Source organism: Desmodus rotundus, chromosome 7 (genome assembly GCF_022682495.2).
Source record: "Desmodus rotundus isolate HL8 chromosome 7, HLdesRot8A.1, whole genome shotgun sequence".
NCBI classification, from domain to species: domain Eukaryota; kingdom Metazoa; phylum Chordata; class Mammalia; order Chiroptera; family Phyllostomidae; genus Desmodus; species Desmodus rotundus.
Window position 1 is genome coordinate 1,369,696 of NC_071393.1, and position 22,366 is coordinate 1,392,061.

General features: G+C 64.1%; 1 protein-coding gene across 1 annotated transcript in view; it reads left to right on the forward strand.

Moving 5' to 3' along the window:
• TMEM132D (transmembrane protein 132D) overlaps positions 1 to 12,327 on the forward strand; it is a 138,493-nt gene extending 126,166 nt beyond the window's left edge. The window contains exons 5-9 of the mRNA XM_053928128.1: positions 694 to 837; positions 6,821 to 7,026; positions 8,778 to 9,054; positions 10,305 to 10,496; positions 11,164 to 12,327. Of these exons, the coding sequence (XP_053784103.1) occupies positions 694 to 837; positions 6,821 to 7,026; positions 8,778 to 9,054; positions 10,305 to 10,496; positions 11,164 to 12,327 (1,983 nt within the window). The remainder of the gene's footprint in view (positions 1 to 693; positions 838 to 6,820; positions 7,027 to 8,777; positions 9,055 to 10,304; positions 10,497 to 11,163) is intronic.
• Positions 12,328 to 22,366: the final 10,039 nt, after the last annotated feature.

Genomic DNA, 22,366 nt, shown 5'->3' on the forward strand with positions numbered 1-22,366 from the left:
AGTGGGGCCTCTGTAACTAGAACTGAAGAGGGCCTGGGGGCGGGGCAGCGTGCGGCTGGAGCCTAAGGTCTGGGGGGAGCAAGGCGAGGCTGAGAACAGTCCCCTGCACAGCGTCCAGGTCTGGAAGGCCAGGGGACGGCAGAGCAGGCTGCGGTTGCTTCTCTGGTGGGCCCGTATTCATGCACCCACTCATGTGGACCAGTGGGTGTTGCTGGGCACCTCTGGGTCCTGGTGAGCAGGGGCAGGCCCAGCTCCAGGGAGCCCGGACCCGAAAGCCATCCAGGAAGGTGCAGGAAGTGGAAGAAAGCCGGAAGGGTGCAGACGGGGAGGGTCTTGGGCTGTGCACCCCTCACACACCCCGTGGGGGCTCACCTGAGCCCCTTGTGCAGCCCTCGCTCCCCAGCCAGTGGCGGGCCACCAAGTCGGAATTGTTCTGTGGGAGCTCTGACCTGTCGCTGGGCCAGCACACAGACCCATGAGACACGTGGCCTCTCTGTGGGCCCATAGGGGGGGTGCTGTTTGTGAGACATGCCAAGTGTGACGTTGTGTGATGGGTTAGCTCCTGCGTCTCCCCTCGGCCACCGTGACCCCGGGCCGGTGTGAGTGGTGGCTGGCTGAGCCTGCGTGAGGGGCCAGGTGGGAAGGCGGCCGGGTCCTGGAGGGACGTGATGGTGGTTGTGCTTGGTCTTGCAGGAGGCGGACATCCTGAACACGGCCGTGCTCACGGGGAGGACGGTGGCCGTCCCAGTGAAGGTGGTGTCTGTGGAGGAGGACGGTGCCGTGGCGGCCCTGCCGCAGTCCGTGGAGTGCAGGTCATCCGATGAAGACGTGATCAAGGCAAGTCGGCCCCTCCCCTGTCCCCACAGATGCGCCACCGTGTCAGTGTGTGGGCTCGGCCAGCGGCAGGGGTCTCTGGGCCCCCAGGCTACCACCCCCACCTGCTTGTCCTGCCGCTACATCCACAGAAGAGGATGCAAACCGGCCCGGTGGGGGGGCCTGGCCCGAGGGCTCCCCACCTGGTGTGTGTGCCCGCGCTGGTGGTGTCTTCCCAGCCGCTGGTGGAGGACCCTGTGTCCCGCAGGGGGGCAGGCTGGGAGGGGCGGGCAGGCTGCTGGCATCTCAGCTGACAGGTGGCTGAGACACACAGCCTGGCTGTGGCCGTGATGGGGTGCAGGCCCTGCTGTAGCTCCCCACGGGTGTCCCACGGGGTCACACTTGCTGAGAGAGGGACATCTGTGTAGGGTGTGTTGAGATGCTGAACGGTTCTGATTGTGTGCTGTGCGGTCATGTGTTAGGGCTGTATGTTGTACAGTTACACGTACTGTTATAACATACAACTTACAGTACACGGCTACATACTTTACATATAACGATCACGCACCTGCACATGCACAAGCACACGGGTACACTCATTCTCCTGTCGTTCCACACACGTCCCTGGTAAACGCACGGAAGGGAAATTGCTTCTCCTTTCGGAACAAGTGACTGCACAGCTTTTCTTCAGGGGTGCTTTTCGTTTTGCTCCCCGTGCACGAGCACGGCGGCGGCACGGAGAACGCGGGGTACAAGGCAGAACCCCTCTGTCAACAGAGGGCCATCGCTGTGTGCGGGTGGAAGTTCGCGGTCTGGGCTCGGCATTTTGTAGCGGCCGAGTCTGAAACTGCTCGAGTGAAGCCTGGCTAAGAGTTCAGTCTTTGTCCCGCAGAAGTTTGGAAATGTTAAGAAAATATTTGTTTTTAAGTTTGGTTCTTTCTTTGGAAGTTTCCGAGAGCCAGGATTGCGTGCCTTTAGCAGGGATTAATTAGGAGGAGTTACTGGGGTCCGACGGGGCCCCTAAAACTCGGAGAAATAGCGCCGGCGTCGTCTCAGCAGGGAGTCACAGGGTTTGCTTGGTGACTGTTTTTCCTGACTTTTCACGTTTCACTGAACATTCTGAGTGTGCTGCGCTCTGACACTAGGAGGGACCAGCAGATTCTTAGGAGACCTACTAGCACGCGGGCGCTTGCTTTCTCCGGACACAGGCGCCCTCAGCCTCCAGAGTCAGCGGGAGCTCGCTCCATGCCCGGTTTTGATGGAGCCGCACGGACCCACGCGCTGGTGCAGGGGAGCCTGCTCTCGCACTCACGGGCTCGCGCGTGTGAGCGTCCCACGGCCCGTGTGCTCGGACTGCGTCCTCTTCCCTTAGGCGCGTGAGCGTCCCACGGCCCGTGTGCTCGGACTGCGTCCTCTTCCCTTAGGCGCGTGAGCGTCCCACGGCCCGTGTGCTCGGACTGCGTCCTCTTCCCTTAGGCGGCGTCCCCAGTTGCCTGGCACCATGTGCCCAAGTCACCGCCGAGGTGACGTCCTCCTTGCACCGGTGACAAGCTCCCCGCACACAGGGCGCGTCCTTTCCAGGGGACCGTGGCCCTCATTTGTAACGGCCTGGTGCTGATAATGGCTGGAAAAGCTCTTCGTTACTTTAATGTTTTCCTGATACTAAGACAAAAACCTCTCTGCCCAGCTCATTGTATCAGACCCCTGAAAAGTGTATTCTGGGTGAACGCTCATTCCGTGCCTGTGTGCCAGAAGCTCCCTGCCCGGCACCGTCACCACCACACGCTCCACCCGCCATGCCACCCCCGTCGCTCCTGCAGCAGCCAGCTCCCTGAGGGACAGGTGGCACTTGAGCCCCGAGGGCGCTGGTACAAGAGCCCCTCCGCACCGATTTAGCTGCGAGGAGCCCCTGTGGCATTTCCACGCCGCCACCCATCCGCCCTCCTAACCACTCTGGGCAGCGCTCCCGGAACTCTGATGGGGAGGGCCGGGGGCTGGGGGCCCCTGGAAATGGAGGTGGTGGAGGTGACAGAGGAAAAGGCACATCGCCCCGTCACAAAGCCACTGGACTGGGTGCCGCCGTGCGGGTGCGTAAGACACAAGTGTAGAGATGCGTGGACTCGCAGGCAGCAGCTTCAGCGGGAGGGGACCGGTGTGTCTTGCTGGGCTCATTCAGAGCGTGTACTTTCTGGGCCACGGCGAGTGAACGAGTCCGGGGGAACCTGCAGGCGGAGCAGCAGCAGGCAGCGCCCAGAGCTCCACGCTCTCGAGGCGCCTGTGGGGCACACACAGTGGGCTGCCGGGGCCTGGCCTCCCAGGGGTGAGCTGCCCCTACACGCGGAAGTTCACAGGGACTCTGGGAGCGTGCTGGCCGTGCTGTAGGGGAGCTTTCTGGCGGGCGCAGACTTCGTCCCCGCGCTCTGCGGAGGGTGGTGTGTGCTCCCTGAGGCCCGCACACTCCTTGCCGCTGGTCCTCGGTGGGATACCCCAGCGCTGACCGGTGTTCACAGCAGCGTGACATCATCACTCCCCCGGGCGCAGCTTTGTCGCGCATCACAAAGTGGCCGTCCCCGCTGCAGGGAAATTGAAGAAATACCTTTACCCCAGAAAGGTTAGGCAGCCCTGAGCTGGGAGGACTGGGCCTTCCGGTGGCATAACCCAGACCACTTTGTAAGCTTCTGGCTGAATTCGAAAGGGTGGGAGCCGTAGCTTTCCAGGCCGCCTGTCCGCCCCCGGTCAGTTTCGAGGAGGCAGTGTCCCAGAGGGTGCATGCGCCACAGCGGGCGCCCCCACTTCCGGGACACGTCCGCCGGTGGCAGAGTCGTCTGCACTATTGCCGCCGCCGGTGCAGGCACAGAAAGGCGCAGCGTCATTAATAAACATGTCAGCGTGCGCTTCTTCGCAAAGGTGCGCACTCCATTTTCCCCTTGTTTTCCTCCCTCGAGACGGGGAAATGTAATTACAGTAACAGCCTCGCCTGAGCCCGCCTCCGCCAGGGTGCTGAGCTGGCTGTCCCAGGGGGAGGGGCAGAGCCCTTCCAAGTGCGAGGGGGAGGAGGGGCGGGACACGCCTCTTTAAAGACCGAGTGGTTCCACCCCAAGAGACCTGAGGGCCACGTCGTCAAGTGTGACCACCAAGAATGTGCACAGTGGCGTCCTGCGTGTCCCCCAAGAGCTGGAGGCGACCTGCAGGCCCAGCCACAGGAGAGCAGGTAAACCCAGTGACCATCCACGAAGCACTTCTTGGCAGAAAGGACGGTGGGGGCCCACGAGAGGACGTGCTGGGTGGCTGCTCTCTGCGGAGTGAGAGGACAGGTCGACGTGCTGACGGGTGGGAGATAACGGGGAGCCGCGGTTTCCGGGGGCGGCAGCGTCTGGATGCCAGCCTCCTGGTAACACACCGCTGGGCTGTCCTGTGCGGGAGGTGCATGTGCCCCCAGTGCGAAGTCGGACGTCGCAGAGTGGGCGGTGCGTGTGCGGGCCGGGAGTGGTCCTGCCCTGCCTGCTGCTCTGGAGGTGGGGAGTCCTCCTGGCTCCCGGGAATTCAAGGAGGGCGTCCTGTGAGAGGGCTGTTGTGACAGTTGTTTTCCTGGTTGGCCTGGGACAGAGGTGAGCAGATGGCAGCCAGGGCGCTGTACGCCTGGGCTGGGGACGCGTGTCTCGGGATGTACACACAGAATCACGTCCAGAAGCCCTGAGTGCTTGTGGGGACCGAGGGGAGAAACCAACAACAAATCGCAAGTCGGAAAGAGCAGGAAAACATTGCAAACGTCACAAAACATGAAAATAACAGTTTTTATGGAGCGGCTTCTTGAGCCACTTGGCAGTGCGTCTTCCTGTGTGTTCTTGGCTGTGTCAGCTTTGAGCGGTCACCACAGGGGCTTCAGTCACCACAGGGGCTTCAGGAAAGATCGGCGCCTGCTTCCGCCCCACCATCACCAGCGCCACCCACGAGTCCTGCTTGTGGGTTTGGTTGGGGGCGGGGGCAGTACAGGAACCTGGGTTCTCCATCCCCCCGGCTCTGTTCTGGGCATCCTGTTCGAATGCCGCACAGCAGGCCTTCCCTGCCGCCCGACCACTCGGGACAGGCTCGCAGTGCTGTGGTGGCGGGGAGCACCGGCCACGGCCAGCCTTCATTCTCGCCCCCTTGCAACGGCGGCAGGGCACTGGCCAGGCTGGGCTCTCTGTGGCCGGCTCAGCCTCGCGGTGACCCACGTGGGCTGTGGACAAGAGGGTTCACGTTCGGCCTCGGGCCCCGCTGCAGACCTCCCTCCTCCACCTGGTCATTCAAAACTTGTCTTTTGGCAGAAAAGTGAGCAGCTGCCACCGAGGTAAGTAAAGTCATCTCCCCTGACGGCACCCGGACGCCGTGCCTGTCACCTGGGAAACGGTTCTCAGCGAGGACGCAGTGGAGCAAGGTGCCAGGGGCTGATGACGCGCTCAGTGACCGCTGGCCACTGCCCCTCTGGTCACCACCATCCCCAGCTACTTGCCGTTTAGTCCGGGGTAAAATTACATCCGAGAAGGCGGTGCCTCGTTTGAGAAATGGATGCAAACGTTCTGTCGGCCAAATTTGGACGGGAGGGTAGGGTTTTAATACCCTTCGCTCCAGTGCTTAAAAAACCGGGGGGAGAGAAAGACGAGAGGAGAGCGTACGTTTCCCCGTGAACGTTGGTGATGCTTAAGTGTGATTTACACTCATGGAGCATTTAAGCAGAAAGAAAGAAACGGTGTTAAAACCCACGTGAGTGCCCGGCTGTGCACGTCAGTCAGAGAGACTGGCTGCGGCCCCGTAGCGGGGCGGTGGGGGGCCGCCCCTCCCGGCCGTCCGCGTGGCAGAGTGGGAGTTCATAAACCCGCCGGCGTGGACAGCTAGTTACATTTGACCAAGACGCACAGGCAGCGCCCGCTGGCTCCCCAGACCCCGCGTTGCCCCGGTTCACCTCGAGTGAACGCGTGACCGGGGGACGGGGGCCGGCAGTGCCGGGGCCTGGAGGGGCGTTCCGTCCCCCGGCTCCTGTGGGACATGCCTCACTGTCTCCTGCCCAGGATGCACTGAGTGCCCAGCCGCCCTCAGGGACTGGGGTGTCCTCCCAGCGAGGGGCAGCCCAGCCGTGGGCTCCCTGGAGCTGGCCCGGCCTGGCCACCTGGCAGGGGCTTTGTGAGGAGGGTCCAGGGTGGAAATGCTCCAGGGCCCTTGAGGAGGTCTGTCCCTCCAGGAGCTCAGCAGTAATCCCTCCACTGTGCCCCCCGGCCCCCCATCTGTGACAATTCAGCCTGATGCAGAACCAGAGGACTTGGGCGAGAAGAGCCCAGGGGTAAGGATGGACGGCCCTGAAGTGAGCACAGCATGGCCAGGCCGTGGTGTGAGGTCACCTGGGCTGGTTCCGCCCCTGTGCTGCAGGCGGGGAGCGGGACAACAGCCCGTCCAACGCCCAGGCTTCAGCAACGGGCCTGCTGTGCCCTTGGCTGCCTCACCTGCAGATGGTTGGCGAACCTGCCATTAATGATATCGGCACAGCCTGGCGGTTCCCCACGAGCTTCCCCTCCCTCCTCTGAGTGCTGGTGGGAGGTGTGTGCGCCGAGGAGACCGTACCAGACTCCTGGAGAGGGCGCCGCAGTGGGGGCGGGGGCAGGTCTGTGTCCTCGGACTGCCACCTAATGTCCCCACCTGTCCGACCCTCCTGAGGTGAGAACACAGTAGCCCCTGCCCCAGCTTGTCCCGAGTGCTGAGACCCCACCTGACGGGCTGTGTGCGGCTGTGGCCCTCCCCGCCCACACCTAGCTCGCCCAGCCCAACCCTGCTCTCTCGTCCCCTAGGGCCATGCAGACTGCCACCCCCCGGTGTCTCAGCAGGCTCCCACTCTCTTGGTCCTGGAGTTCAGGTGGCAGTTGCCCCAGCCCGTCGCTGGGGGCCAGCCGGGCTGCCGCCCTCCCCTCTCCCGCACTTTCGCTCCCTAGTCTTTGAGCTGCGGGGCGCGAAGGCTCTTGCCCGTCTCTCCGCACAGGTGTCCGACCGCTGCGACTACGTCTTCGTCAGCGGGAAGGAGGTGAAGGGCAAGGTGGACGTGGTGGTGACCTTCAGCTACCAGCACCTCAGCGGGGCCCTGGAGATGACCGTGTGGGCGCCCCGGCTGCCCCTGCACATCGAGGTCTCGGACGCCGAGCTCAATCAGGTCAAGGGCTGGAGGGTGCCCGTCGTCCCCAGCGACAGGTGGGTGTCCGTCAGGGCTCGGTCAGAAACCGAGTCATGTGCATGGCTAACTGCGGGATGGACGGGCCACCTCTGGCGGGGCTGCAGCCAGGCCCTGGTGTCCCCCAGCACACGGCTCTGGCAGCACCTCTTGTGAGGCTCCAGACTTCCCTCCCATCTTCTCAGCAACTGCACAGAAAGGACGCCTTCTCCTTCCCGATAATTCCCGCAGGTCCTGCAGTGACACCTTATCTTCGCTGTGTGCTCGTCCCCGGTCTAATTGCTACGGCCAAGGGGACAGATGGGGCACACGACCCCCTGGCTGGAGCCCGGGGGACTGGCAGGAGCAGGCAGCCTCGCCACGCGGTGGTCCGTCCCAGGAGAAAGGGGGGCCGGTTGTGGGAAGGCGGCCTCGCCCACCCGGTCCACGGGCTCTGAGCTCGCTCCCCCCGGGGGGCATGGAGTCTAATCTTGTCCCCATGCCCTGGGGCGTCCTTCTGACGGTGTGTGAGAGCGCTGGTCCCTGCCATCCACACTGGCCACCCAGCAGGCCTGCTGGACAGCACTGTGGGGGCGCTGAGCCTATTCCCCAGAGGCCTGGGCTCAGAGACTGACTCACGGGCGACAGGCAGCATCTGAGGCCAGCACGGGCAGAATTAGAGAAGGAAACTCGCGTGGAGTCTGTGTGCAGCAGGGGGTCGAGCGGGGAGTTATCTGAGGGGCCGCTCTCCTAGTCTTTCTCTTGGACATCCACCCTTGTGTCAGCAGGAGAGGATGGCCTCAAGGACAAAGGCATGGGTGCCATGTGACACTGGAAGCAAAGGTCCCTCTCTTAACCACTGGGGCTGGTGTGAGGTTGGAGGGCAGGGCCGGGAGTGGGTGTGGGTGTGGCTGAACGCAGGATCTGCGGGGTGACTCCCACAGAGTCGCTGAGCCCAAGATGCCGCCGTGGCATCCACCACAGAGACAGCAGCCAACGCTGAAGAGGCGGCCAGCATCTGTCCCCACGCCTCCAGCTTCATCATCCACCTGCATCATCCCGCACCCCCTCCCCAGAGGGTGTGCAGCCCGCCTGTCCTGGGGTCTGGGGCCCTGCCGGCCCTGCGGGCCCCACTGTGCACGTGGTCCGCTACTGCAGCATCCAAGGACTTAGCCCAGAACTCGGTGCTGCCTCGCAGTTTCTCTGGATCGGGAGTCTGGGCCAGGCCAGGCTGGGGCTCTGATAGCGCCGTCCTGGCTCGGGTCTCGTGTGGCCGTTGTCAGGCCTCAGCCCTCCCAGGAGGTTGAAACCGGACCCCAGGTCCTCACAGGCCATGGCCACGCTCAGGTTCTGGTCACATGGGCTCATCCGTGGGGTGGCACCTGCATGGCACCTGCCTCTTCAGAGCAAGCGAGCGAGACACAAAGCGAGGACAGAACCCCAAGCCCCAGCGAGAGGGGGCCCCGCCTGCTAACCCTCACCTCAGCAGCGATGTTCTGTCACTTCTGCTCCGAGCTGTGTCAGAGGAAAGCCGCTGGGTCCGGCCTACAGTCAGGGCGAGGGAATTCCACAGATGGGCAGCCAGGGGGCTCATGGGGGACACTGCAGACCTCTGCCTGTTCCCCAGTCTGTTAACTGTGCACACCACGCCCACCATCCAGTGATCTGAGCCCACAGCAGCCCTGCCCTTCACACCAGCCCAGTCCTCACAAGCCGCTCCCTTCCCACACAGCCCCGCCCTACACCCTAGGCCCAAGGAGCTGCCCAGCTAACCTGCACTGACCCTCTGCAGACCTGCTCCGGACAGCGAGGAGGAGGAGGAGGACGCTGAGCGGCGGGTGCGGGGCTGCGCCCTCCAGTACCAGCACGCCATGGTGCGGGTCCTGACTCAGTTTGTGGCCGAGTCGGCCGAGCCCGGGGGCCACCTGGCCCACCTGCTGGGCTCCGACTGGCAGGTGGACGTCACGGAGCTGGTGAAGGACTCCATGCAGGTGGAGGAGCCGCGAGTCGCCCAGCTGCATGAGGGACAAGTGCTGGTTGGCCGGGAGATCGGGATGACCACCATCCAGGTGAGGCGCCCCCAGAGGCAGGGGCAGGCGGCTCCTCATTCTGAGGGGTAGCCGTGAGTCTCAGCCAGAAGGCCATTCGCGTCCCAGTGAACACGCCTGCCCTGCACGGCCGGCAGCTCCCAGCTGACTGACGGGCACAGGGCTCCGCTCCTGCCACCAGTTCTGAGGCCGGAGCGTGGCCGACACCTGGAGCGCCACCGATGCTCTCAGCCACAGTCCGGGGCCCAGAGACGACGGGGTGGGGGCCGGGGCCAGCCTCCCTCTAGTGAAGCATGGAGCATGTCCTGCGGGGTCGTGTGTTCCGAGCCCTCGGTTCTTCCCTTTGACCTATTCCCTCCCATCCCCCCGAGTTCGCATGCGTGTGTCCGCTGCCTCCCGAGGACTCACGGTCCACGCTCTTGCCATTTGAGTTGATGCCAGACTGGGAGCCCTGGGGTGGCACCTGTGGCGACCCCCAGAACTTTGATAACCCGCTGCCAGAGAGGCCACCCCGGGGGACAGCCTCAGAAATGCCGCCAGCACCCGCCAAAGGGAAACGCCCAGGAAGCAGGTGGAAGGGAGGCGGAGCCTGTCTCATCAGAGGGCTGGGGGTGGGGCCCCATTACTGGGGAGGGTGAGTGGGGGAGAGGCAGGGCTTCTTCCCCGGGGCCCTGCCGGTCCCCGAGCTCGTCCCCAGGGGACACGCTGGCCACGGCAGAAAGAGGGTTGGGGTCTCGCCGGGGACCCTCGTGAGGATGCCGGGGGTGAATCGCAGCTCAGCGCCCCGCAGTGTGGAGTGTGGGTCCCGAGCACCCTGAGGCGGCACGCGGACCCGCAGCCTCTCCCCATGGTGCCACGCTGGCTGTCGGGAGTGGGGCAGAAAGGCCTCGGTGTCTGCCCGCACGTGAGGCCACAGCTCGGTGCCGTGACGTCTTGAACAGCATGTGCAAGCGAAACGAGTAGTTTTAAACAAAGCCTCACTGGCCGCTGGCAGAGCGGCCCTGCTGGAGGCGAGTCAAGGCGTCAGTGCCAGAGCGAGCGGGCGGGCGGGCTCCCGTCCCGCGGCCCAGTCCCACCCCGGACCCCACCTCGCTGTGATTTAACAATCACAGTTTGAGTGTCCACAAACGAGACCCTGCTGTTGGAAAAAGACCCCAGCGAGACCCGTCTGTCTGTCCCGGCCCTGGCCCCTAGCCTGGGCCTCCTGCACGCTATGGGAGTGACTTCCGGGGCCCAGACGGCTTTCCTTTGCCACGTCGGTCCCATTTCAGGTCCTGTCCCCGCTGTCAGATGCCATCCTGGCCGAAAAGACCATCACCGTGCTGGACGAGAAGGTGACCATCACTGACCTTGGGGTGCAGCTGGTGACAGGGTTGACACTGTCCTTGCAGCTCAGCCCCGGGAGCAACAGAGCCATCTTCGCCACCGCCATGGCCCAGGAGCTCCTGCAGAGGCCCCGGCAGGTACAGGGCGTGGCCAGTATGGGTGGGCCCTATTCAGGGAGGTCACAGTCCAGGAGGTGGGGCTCCCTGTCTCCCCCAGGTGGGGGGCCGGGGGCAGTGGGGACAGCCTGCAGGGAGTGTGCAGGGTCCCCCTCTGCCTGGTTTCAGTCATTGTCCCCAAGCCCAGACCATGCCCACACACGGGACCCCCACACACACACACCCCATGCAGAGCCGGAACCCCGAAGCCTGTGCCCTGGGGCGTCTCACTCCAGAACTGGGCCCTGCTCTGGTGGGGGGATGGACAAAGAGACCTGGCATCACAGCAGCTTCACTGTGAAGCTGGCTGCCTCTCACCTGTGCATGTGACGTGGGCGGGGCTCCCGCTGCCAGTCTGTGGACGCGGGGTCTGTCGCTGTGCGCCCTCAGCCCTGGGCCTCCTCCTCTCTGCCCCTCAGCCCTGGGCAGCTCTTGTTTGGGGGGGCTGTCCTCGTCCCGTGCACGCACTGTCGTCTCCGGGCTGCTCTTTTGGTCCCGTGCCTCTGTGAGAGTTAATTCCCTTCCCGCCCTTCATGCTGCTCATCTCTCACCGGCACAGCCGAAAAGCCCCCGCCCTCGTCATGCCCGGTCCCCGAGACCAGGCGCTCGCCAGCTCGGGGCCGTCTGACAGGCCTGCTTCACTCCACAGGAAGCGGCCCTCAGTTGCTGGGTGCAGTTCAGTGATGGCTCTGTCACTCCCCTGGACATTTACGACGGGAAAGACTTCTCCTTGATGGCCACCTCCTTGGACGAGAAGGTGGTCTCCATCCGCCAAGACCCCAGCTCCCGGTGGCCTGTCATCGCCGCCGAGTCTGAAGGGCAGGGCACGCTGGTGAGGGTGGACATGCTCATCAGCGAGTCCTGCCAGAAGTCCCAGCGGAAGAGCGTGCTCGCCATGGGCACCGCCCCCATCAGGGTGCGGTTTGGCCAGAGCGACGCCAGCCCCAACACCAGTGACAGCAGACACACAGGGGCGGCAGTGCGCCCGGGAAGTGATGGCAGTGACAGGAGGCCCCTCCAGCCCGCACAGGAGTGGGGCAGCCACGAGGGCCTGTCACTCAGCAGCCCTTCCGTGGGCACTGTGGGTGGAGGACGGGCCACAACAGAGAGGTCCAGCTTCCTGAGGAAGCCCGGGCAGGAGGGCCTCTCTGATGGTGTCAGTAGCCGGCAGCCCGTGCCCCCCGGCCGCACTGGCATCCCCACCCAGGCAGGCTTCCCCAGAAGCAATGGGGACAGGGACGAGAGTGGCCTCCCACAGGCCTCCCGGGGGCTGAGCGACCTGGAGATCGGCATGTACGCGCTGCTGGGCGTCTTCTGCCTGGCCATCCTGGTCTTCCTGTCCAACTGCGTGGCCTTCGCCTTGAAGTACAGGCGCAAGAGGGAGCCCTTCCCCGAGCAGGAGGGGCTGAGCCACTCCCACGACTGGGTGGGCCTGCGCGGCCAGGTGGAGCTGCTGGGGAACCACATCGACCTCTCGTCCTCCCCGGACGAGCATGTCACCGCCGTGGACAGGGGCCTGGACTTTGAGGAGAGTAAGTTCCTGCTCAGCACCGGCTCCCAGAGCAGCCTCAGTGGGCAGCTGTTCACACCTGCAGGGCCCGTGGACGCGGACTGTCCAAGGAGCGAGCCCCCCACATCCCCCACCTCCAAGAGGAAAAGGGTGACATTCACCACCTTCACTGCCATCCGCTCGGAGGGCAGAGGCCCTGGCGTGCACGCCACAGGGATGGTCAGTGAGGACCACTCGGACTGGGTCTCCCCGGCCCTGCCCCCTGGGGACGGCCCCCCGGCCAGGCTCCGGGACGGCGTGTAAGCTGACGGGTGCAGACTGTGGCTCTCCTGCGCCTTCCCACCTTTGGCAGGTGGCACGGTGCCCCCGAGAAGGATGGACGACTGGGAAGATGTGGCTGACAGCCCCAGAGGATGGCCTGGCTCGGCCAGGGAGCCCGGGTCCCCATGGGTATGCTCTGTCCAGTGGCAGCGCTGAGGCGTCCATCCCACGTGGCAGGATTGTTGCAACTTGGGAGGAAATGGATGCCGAGTCTGAGCTGCTGAGAGCGTCCAGGAAAGCTCAGCCCTGTCATGTCCATCAGAGCGGCGCGTGCCGTGAGGCCCCCCGCGGCCCCACCTGTCAGGGTCGCAGGTGGGGGGCGAAGGCCGACCTCGGTCAGGTGGGAGCAGGTCCACGAGGAAGTGTGCCTCTGGACGTGGGTGGCCCGTCTTGCCACACGCGCCATGAGAGGCCTCACGGGCCTCCATCGCTCTGGGCCGCGTGAGTGTGAATCACCATCTCCTGGAGCCGAGGCCCGTGGCCTGGTGTCCGCAGACCCGGCGTCACCCACCGGGGTAGACCGGCACCAGGGCAGAGGACAGGTCTCTCTGAGCAGTTCAACGCACCCTCTGTGGGGCCCGGACAGGGGCCTGCAATCTCGGCGCCAAAGACCCGAGCGTTTTCTCTCGCGGGCTCGCCCTGTTCTGCCCACACTCGCCCACTGCTGCCGCCGCTCTGCAAAGGCCCGTGGTCCCCTGTGGGCAGTGGGGCAGCTTCCCACCTTCACTGCATCTCTCCGCGGGCAGCGGCCACCGAGAAGCCCCACTGGGTAAACAGTGGTCACAAGGAGGCCAGCACTGAGCAACCCCCGTGTCTACTTCTCTAGAGAGGATGGCGGTTCCGTGCCGTCCATGGGGCTGGCGCGGGGCGAGGAGAGCTGAGACTGTGGGTGTCCAAGGGGTGGCCGGCAGGAAGCCTGTCCCCACTGACATGTGGGCAGAGTGTAGGGGTCATGACCTCTGAGAGCGGGAGGGACCCTGATGCCAGCTTACGCGGGAGCTCTGCGAGCGGTGGTTCTGGTCGGGCCTGTGGCCCAAAGTCAGAAGGGCCCTGAGACCCCTCCGATGCCCCCAGGAGGCGAAGCCTTCAGACACGGGGGCCCAGGGAGAGCTGAGTGGGCTCTCTCATGCCCAGGCAGAGACAGGGTGGGAGGGGGACTGGGGGAGCCGGAGGCCCTGCTATGCTTCCCACTCGTGCCCCCCAGGTCCCTCCTTCCGTCCCTCCCACGGTGGCTCTCTGAGCCTGTCCCTCTGCCACCGCGGGTCTCCCTCCCCCGCCGCCTCATGCTCTCTGGCTCTGTCTACATGTCACCAAAACGTGTGAGCCCCACTGCCCTCACTGCTGGCACTTGGCACGCCCGCCAGCCGAGCTGCTCCCTGCTGTCCTGAGGCGCCGCCAGACGCCGCCTGCCCCTGTGCCCACGCTGACGCACCTTGTCCGCTGGGTGAGCAACTGTCACCCCTTTCGGTGACACTTGCCCCCTCCACTTCCGTTCTTCCGCTCTGTTTCCTGCCACAGCCGCCCCACCCCCGCCATCCTTCCGCGAGCAGACCGTGTGGTCGGTCGGAGGCTGTGATACTCACAAACCTGCCGGCTGTACACGCAGAGTCTGCCTCCAGCGTGTTCGTGGCTGCCCTCCGCCCTTCCCCACGCTGACCCCACTGAGGGGCTGGCATCAATTACGGTCGCTGTCCCCTCGCCGCGGCCTTGGCAGACAGAAACCCAGGTTTGAGCCTCCCAGCGCAGTCCCTCCACCCCGTGTGCGCTCCACGGAGAGGCGGTGAGGGCCCCTCCTCCAGGACCTGCATGGGTTTGCAGACGGTCCACGTGCAGTGCTCAGCCGAAATCTGCTGAGGCCCATGGCGGGCGTGTCCCCGGCCTCCCAGGGACCTGCCATGAGGGAACTCACCCCGTCCTTCCTTTGGGTCACCTGGGCACTCAGGTGTCAGCTCCTGTGGCCTGTCGTGGCCACAGTGACTCTGGGCTGGGTCGGAAAGGTTGGTCTCCAGGTTCCTGTAGTCGGTGCAACCCCAGGACGATTCCACAGAGGGAAGTGGTGGCGTGAAATCCTTGAGTGGGTGTGAACAAGTGCCAGGTCTGTTCGAGGGGCGGCCCCTGAGCACCTGCTGTGTGTGGGAGGTGCTGCAGGCCCCGGACGCTCAGTCGTGAGCACACCAGGCCCCCCTCCTGCCCTCGGTGGGGGTGGGAGACGGCAGAATCGCTGTAGTTTTCATAAAAGACGACAGAGCAGGTTCCAGAACAAAGGCCAAGTCAACGTCAGCACTTTGCCCATGTCACCTAAAAGACCCGGACGTCTGTCTTCCCCGGAAAACTCCGGCACTCTGGCCATAGGGGCCTCTCACCCAGTGCCCTCTGACCGACAAGGTGGGCTTGCTGCCGTCGCCGCGGCAAGACCTGCGTCAGCAGCGCAGCCACGGCCCCTCCTCACGCAGACTGTCTCCCTGAGGCAGAGCGCACAGTCCGCTTTCTGGAACTGGGCAAATAGTCCTGCCTGGCCGTGTCTCCCAAGGCCGGGAAGACGCGCGGGCAGAGGGAGCTGTGTGCACGGCGGCGGTGGGAACAGGCGCGTGTGCTCCGGCAGAGAGCAGCCTGCGCGTCTCGGGAAAACAGGACGTCCTCCTCCAGAGGACGCGGCGTGAGGGGCTGCGGCCCGTCACGGGACCTGGGTGCCCAGGCCCGCAGGGAGGAGGGACGCGCGAGTCTTCACAAGCTGCTGTGTCAACAGGGTCTTTGTGAATAAAGTCGGTGATGCTGCTCGTTTCCTCACGCACCTGGCCGGCGTCCTCCTTGCTCAGGGGGACTGCAGTACAGCAGTGGAGGGACCTGCCACAGCCCGGGAGCCATCCACCTGGGACCTAAGCCCAGACCCCAGCCACGGGGAAGCAGTCTTGTCCGCGCCCCCCTCCCCAGTGGAGGCCGTGGCTTCTCTTGGCCTCTCTGGGCCCTGGCCCCTGCATTCCTTTCCCAGGCAGACTTCCCTGCTGGAGGCTGGAATCCAGGCAGGGCTGTGTCCCCGACCTCTCCCCAGTGACCATCAGGGTCCTGGGCTCGGAGACCTTCACCCTGACTTCTGCCTTCATGGCGTGTCCCACGTGGCGTGTGCGAGCCTGTGTCCAGGTGCCTTCCTGTGTAGACGCCAGGCCTGTTGGACTGGGCCCCAGTCCAGTGTGACCTCGTCTTAACGGGTCACAGCTGCAAGGACCTTACTTCCAAGTGAGGTCATGTGTGGTCAGGAGGGTCAGGACTCCACACAGGGACCTGGGGGCCGCGGAGCCTGAGACAGCAGCCGCTGGCCAGAGGTCTCGGGCCGGCCAGCACAAGCAGGCTGCGGGCGTCTGGCCGTAATGGGCCAGTGGGCATGGGGCCATCCGGGATGTGGCCCCTGTGAACCCGCCTCGCCCCCTTCACCCCACATGGCCAACGAGGCCCCCTGCGTGCCCCGGCCGTGCTTCTCCAGGTCCCTGTGGGGACGCTGCTCACAGCTGAGCTGAGTGCCCCACTTGTCACTTCAGGTGCAGCTGCTCCCCCTCGCCAGGGGCCTCGGCTGTAGCAACAGCCATCCAGGCTCTGACAGGAGCACAGGTAAGCTAGGGATGCCCCCCAATCCCCTGCCCGGAAGGCCGCGTCCCCAGCTCTGGGTACTGAGGGCCTGCAGGGCTCCAGGGTGGCCGAGGGGCAGGGGGCGGGAGGAGGGGAGGATGCTCCAGCCAGAGCAGCAGACTCCAGCCGGACTTGGGCCAGGGTAGCCCCGCCGGCCCGAAAGCCCCTCCAGTGCTCCGCCAGGTGGGGGCCCCGGGTGGGGGCCGGGGGCCTGTGGGGAAAATGCTGACCTGAGTAGAGCGAAGGTGCGGACAGGACAGAGGCACAAGGGCTGCGTGCGCTGGGAGGTGTGAGCGTTTCCGAGCTCTGCCACCCCGAGTGGTCGCAGACCAGGGGGCTCCAACAGCCGTGGCTGCTCTCCTCGGAGCCGACAGGGCGTGAGTGGGAATTCGCTCCACTCCTGTCCCTGGCTGTCCCCCAGCTCGGAGACATGCCCTCCCACCTGAGTGCTGGTGTCTCGGGACCTTCCCTGGGTGTCCCTGTGTCCACACTGCTCCTCTTTACTCGGGCCACCCGCTGGGAGGAGGCCCCGCCCCGCCCAACTGCGACCCCATCTGAACTAGAGCCCGTCTGCAACGACCCTCTTTCTTCAGCGGCCATGTTCACAGGTCCTGGGGCCCGGGCTCCCACACACCTTTTGGGGGTCACAAATCTACCTGCTCCAGGAAGTCCCCTTGATGTTTGCTTCAGAGAGAGCAATGCACATCGTTTTTCTTAGAAATTGGCTGGGCTTCGGGGAAAACCGGGAGGGGGACAGAGTTGACGACTCGAGCTCTGAGCAAGCAGTAACATCTGACGTCCAGAACGGCTGGACCCAGGGTCCCCTCCTCCCCACAACTCCCAGCTCCGCGTCCACCTCGCTGACCTCACGCCCAGTGGGCTCTTCCCCGCGGCGTCCCTGGGAGCTCCGGCCTCGTGGGTCTCCCAGCTCAGCATCTCAGGGGAGGCAGTGACGGTCCCAAAGGGTCCGGACACCTTCAGGGATTCAGTCCCTCACTGAGCCCTGCCGGCCACCCCGAGTCACCTTCAAGATGGGGAGACCCAGGCCTTGACCCCAGAGTCTCCGTCTGCCCTGGAGCCGGGGTGGGGGGGAGGGGAGCCCCCACCTAAACCACAGGGACTCGAATGAGAGGAATGCCACAGAGAAGCTGGAGAGACGTCCATCGGGAACATGGACGTCGGTCCTGCAAACCAGCGGGTCCCCCTCCTCCACGCCTTTGCCCCGAGTCCTCTGCCCCACCCCACCCCAGGGGCTTGGCTTTCTAGACATTTGGGAAAACTCTGGACCTCACATGAGGTCTGTCCAGAAAAGTCCAGCCATTGTTAACATAATGAGAACAGTGTGTGTGACATTTATGAAGCCTGGCAGCTGAGGAGAGTGGACTGGGATGCGCATGTGTGAACAATGACGACTTCACTGTACTGGCCAGTGGGGGCGGTAGATGCCATTGAGTGAGCTTGTGTCCTGTGTGGCCGTCACATTCAAGATGAGTGAGCGAGTAGAGCAGCAAATCTGCATCAAACTTTGCGTTGAGCTTGAACAGTCCTCGTGGAAACTATTCGGGTGATTCGGAAGCGCACAGCTGTGGGCAACTGGAGATTGGCAGCTTCATCACGACAATGCACCCGCTCATCATCACGTCTTGTGCACAGTTTCTGTGAAACATCCAATCACCCAGGTCACTGAGCCCCTACAGCCCGATGTGGCACCTGTGACGTCTGGCTTCTCCCAAAACTAAAACCCCCTTTAAAGGGAAGAGATTTCAGACCATAAGTGAGATTCAGGAAAATACAACAGGGCAGCTGTTGGTGATGGGGAGAACTGTGTGAAGTCCCCAGGTGCCCACTTTGAAGGGGACTGAGGCATCGCTGTCCTGTGTACAATGTTTCTTGTATCTTCTTCAGTAAACGTCTCTATTTTCCATATTATGTGGGTGGACACCTTCTGCACAGACCCTGTACACGGGACCCTGGAAGGTGGGGGCCGCGCTGGAGCAGGGGCAGCAGGCCCCCCTCAGAGATCACTTTCGGGGTCCTCGCTCTCGGCGGGGTCTGCTGTGTGTCACTCGCTCTGCTGGACACCGGACCTTGGGTCCCTCACGGCTGTCTTTCTGTGATACTCTGGCAAGTCCAGTCGCCTGGGTGCGCTAATGGGCATTGAGGCCACGCTGGGTTTATGGCCTCAGAAGCTCTGCCTGGCGGTCTCGGTGCCGCCGACATCCAGGGTACCCTGGCACTCCAGGTGACGTCTAAACAATCAGCCAACGTTTGCTGAATGAAGCTGATGGGGCACCTGTCACTCCCTGGCTCCCACCCTCCATGAGACGCCCACGAGGCCCCCAGTGAAGCCCTGAAGGCCCAGTGGACACCCCCCCTCCCAGGCCACCCCCCGCCCCGTCTCCAGCCTTCCTCGGGCTCCCCCTCTAACAGAAGGGGCCCATCCGCACCTCGGAGGCTTTGCCCGTGTCGCTGCTTTCCAGAACTCTCCTCTCCCAGGTTGGCACAGCTATGGCCTGCCCCGCGCTCCATTCAGGTCTTGTCACCTGAACCTGCCGCAGGGAGCCAAGATCGGACTCTGTCGTAGAGCTGGGATCCAACCCAAGTCCCCACATCCCTGCGTCTCCATCTCATCGCCCGTAATGCGGGGAGAACGCCACCTGACCTGCAACCCCTCCAAAAGCCTTTGTGAGTGGGGACGCTCTGACTGAGCCACTGTCTGGACACCCCAACCGCTCAGGGTCTGAAAGGACGCCCCGCACCCCGGCTCCCGGGTGTGGTTCCGGACCCGTCACTGCTGCAGGATGCACCGCCTACAACAGCTGCTGTAGCTGCCTGCTGCCCCTCCCAGATGGGGAGCCCCAAGGGCCCCACTCAGGAGGCTGCACGAGGGGGGCGCCGGGCTGTGACAGTTTGCCGACCCCGCCGCCTCTAGAGGTCACAGCACAGCGGACTACTCTGTCTCCGGCCAGCACTGGAGACACTTTACAATATATGCAGGCCTCGAATTCCCAGTTCATCCTGATGCCCCTCGAATAACAGATGTGATCAATACGAGCAATTAAAATTTTCCGTGTCGACGTGTGACTGGGCAGACGCACCGGCCGAGGCCCGTGAGTCAATAATTTGATCGAGGCGAGGAGAGCGATCGGCTGACCACGCGCTGCCCCCGCCCGGCCATGTCTGGGCAACTGCATCGCAGGAGCCAGGTGGTCAGAGACAGGGTCCACCAGAGCCTGCAGCCGCAGCCCAGGAGCACTGGAGGGGTCTTCTGAGTCCTGTGCCTGGTTGGCGGCCTGCCGGCAGCCGAGCCTTCCCTGGAGGCTGCAAGGGGCCCTGGGAGAGGCTGCCACCCAGTGCCTGGCTCCGGCGTGGGAAAGACAGGGATGGACTCTGGGGATGGTGGGCAGTCTGCGTAGACCCTGACACCCCCCCCCCCCCCCCCCGCTCTGAACTCCCACCCTGCGGCACCTCCCGGAGGCAGGGCAGAGAGGGCCGTGGGTCCGAGTCCCCTGACTGTGTGTGTGACGCGCATGCACGCACAGACACACACATACAGCTGGCGTGCTCTGTGTCTGCAGGGTCAGTGGCCACAGAGTCCCCTGAGCACCGACTGAAAAGGCTCAGGAAGTTGGAAAAAGCAGAACTGGGCTGGCCACACCCCGAGCCCCGCACCGAGGACGGGCCATGTGGACACGCCCCGTGCAGCCTCTGCGCCTGCGCACACGAGGGGCCGTGTCTGAGGGTCCTGGGCCCGGCCCCCGCAGACACAGGGACGACCGCGCACACACGTATCCCATCCGTGGCACACGCACGTACAGTGTGTGTACACACACCCGGGACGTTACACTTGCTGTCTTCTCCTCCTCCTCCTGCTCCCCGCAGACAAGGGCACCTGGAACAGGTGGGGCCGTCAGGAAGTCGCTGAGCATGTTTCTACCTTTCACGGGCAAAAAAGCACCCTTCAGTGCTGTAGCCACGGCTGCGGGTCCAGAGCGGGGTCTCGGGGTCACGGAGGGGGTTTGAGCTGCCGCAGCCACCCCACTCTGCAGCCAGCGGCGAGGACGCTGAGCACAGAGGCTGTGGGGCTGCCAGGCTCCGGTTCGCAGCCCCTTCGAGGCAGTGCTTTGTTCTCAGTGCCCCCACCCCCACCCCCAGCAAGAAAGTCCCACTTGGTCGACGTGGGGCAGGGCCTGGGAGTTTGTGTTTTTGAAAGCTCCCCCCGCCCCCCATTTCCGACAGACAGCCGGAGCAGGGAGCCGGCCTCTGAACGCCAGGGTTTTATGTTCCGATTCTGTGACTTCACTCTGGGCCCTCCGTCTTCCTGCCAGAAACCCCAGCGTCAGCCTCTGCTCAGGCCATTAATGCGCATTTACGGCTTGCACCCCCACCCCAGATCAATAGCTCAGGTTTGGCACCCGCGTGCGTGCATGCTGGGCGGCTTCCCAAGGTCAGAGCCGGGAGGGGAATCTTCTTAAAGAACAGCATGGACCTCGGGGTTGGGCCTGCGGGGTGGGCCCTGGGGTGGGGCCGAGGGTGCTGTGCATTGCTGAGCCACCAGCGAGGCCCCTTGAGTACAGCCCGAGGCACCTGGGGGCCGCCCAGGGCGACGCTGTTGGGCAGACCAGCGCCAGGGCCACACTGGTGTGCTCATCGGGCAGGCCAGGTGCTGTGGCTGCGGGGCGTGGACGTGGCCACCTCTACAGGGACCGGCTCGCTCTGTCCGGTATGGAGCCTACACATGGTCACTTAGCTCCCTCTCCCGTGACCCCCAAAAGGGAAGCACACCCTTCGAATCGGACCTGTGGTTGGCACGAGGGCAGAGGGGGCATCAGGGGTTTCCTGCCAGCTCCTCGTAGTGACAAAATGCTGGAAGCAGCCCAAATGTCCGTCATCAGGGACCTGGCTGCACCCACTCTGGGTCCACAGATTCTATGAAAATGGCCAACTTGCGCAGTAGCTATGATACCATCAGCCTGGTACAGGGGGACCCCGAGCTCCCTGAGGTTGGAGAGACAGCCCAGCCAGACCCGCCCCAAGATTTGCTGGTCTGTAAGAAAGGGAGAAACCTGGGGTCTCGTCCATATAGTCGCAACGGGGAAGCGGAATGGCTCCGGGGACTTCGTTTGGAGACGGGTTGCAGAGCGAACCCCACCGAACGCCAAAACCACCGTGGCCGCTAAAACCACCGTGGCCACCAAACCCATCGCTGCCCTGTGGCCACGCAGGACGAGACCCATGGACACCGTGTTCGTCACGACGGCGAGCGTGGGCAGCGTCATCGTCCCAGAGAGGCAGCGCTTCCAGGTCCAGCCCGGGACACTGAGGCGACCCCTCGCCTCTCTGCGGCAGTGGTCTGCGCGGTGGGGTCAGAGGTGAATGAGCTCCACGTCGTGAGGGATGAGCTAGCAGACTCGGGTGCGCGCAGGACATCGCTCTTTCCCCCCTGAGGCAAAAATCAATGGCACGTCCTTCTCAGAAGCTTGTTGCAGACGGTCGGGTTTCTGGGTCTCAAGTGACAGGAATGGGCCCGTGATCGGGGAGACACGGACCTCAGGGAGTCAGTGCTGGTAGAAAAGCTGTGGGGGGATGGTCTGCTGCTGCCAAGGCAACAGAAGCCGCCAGTGTCCCTGCCACTGGTGACCGCCCCGGGCCCTCGCCTCCCTGCCCCTCCTGCTCAGTCTAAATTCCTGGACAAGGACCCGGGTCGGCCAAACCCAGACACGGACGGCTGCCCGGATGTGAGAGGGTCTCTCCCCACCCTCCGCAGCCGAGACTGGACTCCTGAGGTCCCCCTGGGAAGGTTGCTGGGGTTGGCCAGTCACAGAATGACAAGCGCCCTTCACGGTGGGAGCCACTCACTTCTGACCGATGCTCAGGCCCTACTGGCCGGCCACAGGCCCCGGAGCCTGTCCCGTGCTGGCTGATGACTTCGAAGCAAAAACTTGGGCTCGAAAGGGTTGTGATTGTCTCTCTGCTCCCCCTGGCCCATTTCCTCCCAGTTCTTGGACCCGAGGAACTACTGAAATTCACCCTGGCCGCCGAGGCCCCCGTGTTTCCCGGTCTGTGATGCGTCACAGCGGCCCCTGCAGACCCGGCCACCGGGGACGGGGTGGGGGTCCCCTCTCGCCCCTCCCTGCACAGGGCTTACTGTTGCGAAGAGAAGCCCCGGCCGAGCGCTGGCGGGACTCACTTCTTTCACTTTGTCACAGGACTCGGAGCTGCTCCATTCGGTTTGCTCAGAGGGTCCTGCCCTCGTCTTTGCAGCCGGCGTCTGCTCCCACAGACAGTGCGCCCCGCGGGGGGAACGGGTCCTCAGGGACGGAAACGATGTCCCTTGATTTATGGACCATGGGAGCTGGCCTCCCTCCTCCCCTCGGAGGGGCCAATCAGCATGAAACCT